We start from the raw sequence: 5,528 nt of genomic DNA on the forward strand, positions 1-5,528 counted from the left end.
TTCAATGCACTTTGGACTTCCTCCCTGAGTATCATTGGCTCTTGATCATATGGTACCTCTTGAAATGGTTGAACATTAACCATTTCTTTCTGGCACTCTAGCTAATATTTGGGTGCTATTCATGTTTTCATGTTCTGGCAATGTTAAACTACCTATTCATAAGATTTTCAGTGGCTATGCATTCAGAAGTGTGCCACAGCTCCTCCTTTCTAGTCTTAATCTGTAATCTCAGCTGAAATCTGTCCACCGTGGGTGACCCGGCTGGTATTTAAAATATTATTGGCATAGCTTCCAGCATCACAGCACACCCAAGCCACCACAGCATGACAAGTTGACAGACAAGTGGTGATTTCATAGAAGAGGAAATATGAATTATTTGTCCTATCTGAAATGTGCCCGTCACTGGTTTTCAATATGTCTTCAAATAATGCACAAAAATAATTTAGTGGTAATGACTAAATACCTAACCATGATATCATTAGCTGTAAATGATCTCTAGTTTAACATTTTCTTCCAGTGCTTTATTAGTAAAACTAATAAGTTAAAAGTCATAACTTCCAACAGTAGATTCTCACTGGAGAAAATGGATATGGATAGAGAGTGCCCTTGTATATTATAATTCTGTTTTGTTTGCAGTTGAGCTATGACAGTATTACTGAGGAAGGGAAAAGGTAATAGGACTTATCCAAAGCTTCTATTATCATACAGTATATTTTCCCTTAAATTCTGTCTTTCCTATTCAATTAATTTTATAAAAAACTATAAACTCTCATATTGTGGAGTCCTGGTGTGGCGCTGTGGGTTAATATGCTGGACCGCAAAGTCGGTTTGAACTCTAAGGTCTGCAGTTCAAGCTCACCAGCTGCTCCTCGGAAACCCTATGCAGAGTCGCTATGGGTCGGAACCAACTCGAGGGCACTTAACAACAACCATTGTAATATGCACACAGCACATACAATATTTTATAAATTTCTAATTTCGAAACATTGAATACATTTTTCAAGCTGTGCAACCACTGCTACTTTTTTCTGAATTATCCTCCTTTTCTTTTAATTTTACATTAACTGGATAATAATCTTAGTAAAAGTTCAGATAATACAACTAAAGATATTTGACCAAACATTATTTTTTATAAATAGCTAAATGATCTCAGTATTTTTTCTAAGAATCATTGAAGGAATAAAACTTCTTACAAATTTAAGTATAAAAGACCTATTTGAGGTCTAGTATCTGACATTAAGGAGCTCTGGTAGCATAGTGGTTACGAATCAGGCTGCTAACCTCAAGGTCAGCAGTTCAAAACTACCAGCCATTCCGAGGGGGGTAAAGATGAGGCTATCTGCTCCCGTAAAGATTTACAGCCTCAAAACCCTATACAAGGTCACTGTAGGTCGGAACCAACTCCACAGCACACCCACCCCCACCATCTGACATTACTTTATCTACCTGATTATTGATTGAATTTCCCGGTCATTGGTTAGATGTTTTTTTCTTGTTTCATGGTTTGATATGTTGAATGAGGGCTTTGAGCTTAGAAACATCTTCAAGGATAACTCTTCCTGTTTTTAATTCTGTATTGTCTGTCTTTAGGAGAGTAAGCAAGAAATTCAGATTCAGAGGGGTGCCAGGTTGGTAATTTGGCTCAAACTACATGTGGAGAATAATTTCTCTCCTAAAATGAAGCACAAGGATAAGTAATAACTTTTTATGCATGATAAGCATCAAAAATATGAACCTGCTGGTCTTTGCTTTTCATTTTTCTTTCCCTCTTGTCTGCAGTGAAAACCTCCTGCAGTGTGCACACGACGTGATCAATAACTCAATAACTTTTCCATGCAGTAATTATCTCCATGTGATATTATCTGAACACTGCTTTTCTTTATTACTGAGAAGATGCAGGAGCTACTTAGATAGCCAGCTGATCCCATTTTGTATAAAGGTGCTTTGTGACAGCAGGGGAAATAGTTTGTTTTAAATAGCCTTTTTAAATAAATGCTGTATGAAAAGCTTTTCCAGTTAATTCTCACTTAGCACAAGAAGGTGATTACCAAAAAGGTGTAGTTATTAAACTTTTACTTTCAAGGTTTTATCATACAATAGTCTTTTTAACTTTGATACATACAATTTACATTAAAATCATGAACCATTTGACATCATTATTTTAGCAGTAATTTTTTTATTCCTCTAAACCACCATTTTTAGGTATTTATAGAGGTGTGAACTAAATACATGTAAGTCCTGTCATCTCTGCATGTCTCACAGATGATTCTCCTTATAGACAGAGATCTTGCAAGAGTCCCGGATGATGATCCCAGATTGCCAGCGCAGGTTGGAAACTGCATATACTGATCTTCTGCAGCTACTAGTAAGTAAAGACTTCTTTGTTTTATGTTGTAAGCTTTGGATTTTGTTTTTCTGTGTAATACAAAGAAGGCCAAAATGTTAACTATGTAACACTGAGAAGAACAAGTTGATATTTTTTATTCATTTACCCTGCATACCAGTATATTTAAAAATAATTAATGCAGTTTAGTTGTTTTGAGTCCATCTTCCAATAAAAGTGCTCGTTTCTAGTGTATGTATCTTACTCGATCTTAGTTACATAAATCCTTTTTTTTTTTGACACATTAATGATGAATAGAGTGTTTGAAATTTTAAAAGATCCTAATGTTTCAAATGAATTTGAGCCCTTATTACAAAAGATCTGGACTTCTTTCGGATTCAAACCTAAATTAGTTCGAAGGGGGTGAGGAGGAGCTGTAATAAATACCCCCCTCATATCAGTATGGAGCTAGGTAAGATACTGTAATCATACTTGCTGGTGTAAATGTCTTGTGATGTTGTAACAGAATCATTTTAGAAATGACTCTAAGAATAATTCAGTTATCTTGTTTATTTATTAATAAAAATAGAAGTATAGTAATGTACCATACACATAAAGCTATTCATTAGCAGTTGCTGTTTGCTGATAATCTGATGAGTTAGCAGTTGTTTGCTGATAATGCGATGACTGTACTGATCTCATTTTGTATTTCTGTTTCTTGAGCTAATCTGAATTATTAGCTACGTAGCTCTGTTTCTGTGCCATAGATGTTTCCCTGTGTAACAAAAATTATGTAAGATTTTTTCAGTATGATCATGTGTATTCTTTAAAAGAGAATCGTATTTGGTTTTCCATTGACTAGAATTAAATCTACAGAAAGAGAAAATTGTTCACATTTTTTAACAGCTTTGACACAGAACTCCTCTTTTTTTCTTTTTTTTTTTTTATAGGAACCTTTGAAAGGTGGGATAACTCTTCTTCACAGCCAAAAACAAAGCTAGGGTTTTGACATTAAAGATAGCTAAAACTAGGAATAATTATTGTGTTAAAATATTACCTAAGACAGGAAGCACTATTTTCATTTCCTCACTAGTTAAATGCATTTTTGCTCTCATGCATCCAGTGGCTAATAGATTACTTGAAAGAAAATTATATTATCTTTGTACACAAAGTGATATATTTGTATGTGAAGTTACTTTTAATATTTCTGTCTCAGAATGTTTACATTTTACTGATGAAGAACAAAGATATGTTTAGGTATAATGTAAAGGTTTAAGAAATTCTTACCTATAGTCAGAATTAAACAAATTCTCAGCCCTTTGGCTGTAAATCTTCATATTATCTGCACACATCCGCACACACTTAGGCCCTCTGCTTTGTAACTATGTGTACGTCTCTTTTATTGACCCGACATATACTGCTGACCATGACATAATTTTAAAAGCTTGCAAAATTTCCTAAACACAATACTTTAGATGATATTTCAGTTATCACCATTACAGTATATCAGTGAAAGTTTTCTGTATATCAATATCATGGAAAAACTCAATCTTTAAGTATCAAAAATAACATCAGAAATGAAAATTTCCCATGTAAGTAGAATATGTAATAATCATTAGCAGGCAGACCATTCCCTCATCTCTGGTATGACGCGTGGACTTCTTCTTGGTCATTGTTAAGTAGTTGGAGGGTTATATTTTGGCCTGAATGTTATTATATAAGTAACAGATTAATAATTTTTCACTTTTAGTCCGTTATTAATTATAATCTCTTTCATATGGTGATGTGTTGACAAATGAAAGTAAAAATATTTTTTTTAAAAACTGTTTTTATTTGCTTTGATGTTAATAGTTTTAGATGATCACGCTATCCAGTTATTATATGATAATCTACTGTGTTTAAGAAATAAAACCAAACCCGGTATTTCTTTCCTTTCCTGTGAAGAAGGAACAAACTGTGGGATTGTATTAAGATGAGGCTTTTGATATTTTTCATATAATTTTTTTGCTATTTACTTTGGTGATTTGTAACAAAGTACTGAAATTTGAAAGGGGTACACTTACTTTTTACTATATTTCATTTCAGGAAAGTGAAAAAGACTTGGAGGAAGCTGAGGAATTTAAAGAAGCACGTTCAGTACTGGATTCAGTGAAGTTGGAAGACTGATATGGGGTCTTTTGCCTTAAATCCTGGGATCCATTCCACAATTCATTGTTTTTGACCACTGCTGTGTTAAGTTCAAGTAGAATGAGAATGTGATTCTTTTTCTTCACTTTGCCTAATAAAATTGTTTCTTTCATACTTCATAGAATATTTTTAACCTTTTGTCATGAAATCATATAGACATTTTGACAAAGAATTAAAATCTGTTATGTTCTATTTAAGGTTTAGATATTTTGCTTCACAAGTGTCATTTGAGTTTAAATAGGATACTATTTAGGAATCCTGTTGTGGTACTTAGACAAAGCACTGAACTGACCACAAGGTCAGTGGTTCAAATCCACTAGCTACACCTTCGAAACCCTATACAGGATCACTATGAGTTGGAACCTATTTAATGTCACTTAACATTTATTTAAGGTAAAAATAAAGATTTTGAACAGTTTATTCTGAATAGGATACACCTTTCTGATAAAAACGATTGGGCCTCACAGAATTAACCCTTACATTGCAAGTTCAGTGTTTCCATTATTATAAACTTAGGAGAGACATTTAAATATTTTCTTTTCCAGAAAGACAGATTTGTTCAAAATCATAATTTAGATGTGCAAAATAGATTCTTAGGACCAATGAAGAGTTGAATTCTACTATAGAGAAGTAATGGTTGTAGCTAGGATTGTGCTGGTGTTTCACCAGCCCTTCAAAATGGAGGGAAACCTCTGATTCATAGTTTATGCTGATTTCTGTGGCATAGATACTTCAAATACTGTAGAAAAGCACTGGACTGCTAACTACAAGATCAGTGGTTCACATCTACCAGCCCTCGTAAATCCCATACAGTGTCACTATAAGTCGGAACCAACTTGATGGCATTTACTAAACGTATTGACATCACTGAACACAGAGTTCAAAAGAGACAAGCTCTCCAACACAACACTCTCTATAGCCAACTCATGGTTATTTTCATTGGGAAACTCTGAGTATCATTTAATCACAAAGTTATGGCTTAATCATTTTCGGTTTATTTTTAAAAGACAATGTTACA

At 33.8% G+C, this 5,528-nt stretch overlaps 1 protein-coding gene across 1 annotated transcript in view; it reads left to right on the forward strand.

The window, feature by feature from the left end:
- LOC102821629 (tubulin-specific chaperone A-like) overlaps positions 1 to 4,489 on the forward strand; it is a 98,171-nt gene extending 93,682 nt beyond the window's left edge. Inside the window, exons 3-4 of the mRNA XM_006873300.1 lie at positions 2,279 to 2,365; positions 4,409 to 4,489. Of these exons, the coding sequence (XP_006873362.1) occupies positions 2,279 to 2,365; positions 4,409 to 4,489 (168 nt within the window). The remainder of the gene's footprint in view (positions 1 to 2,278; positions 2,366 to 4,408) is intronic.
- The last annotated feature ends 1,039 nt before the right edge of the window (positions 4,490 to 5,528 follow it).

Source organism: Chrysochloris asiatica, unplaced genomic scaffold, assembly GCF_000296735.1.
Source record: "Chrysochloris asiatica unplaced genomic scaffold, ChrAsi1.0 scaffold00234, whole genome shotgun sequence".
Classification (NCBI taxonomy): Eukaryota; Metazoa; Chordata; class Mammalia; order Afrosoricida; family Chrysochloridae; genus Chrysochloris; species Chrysochloris asiatica.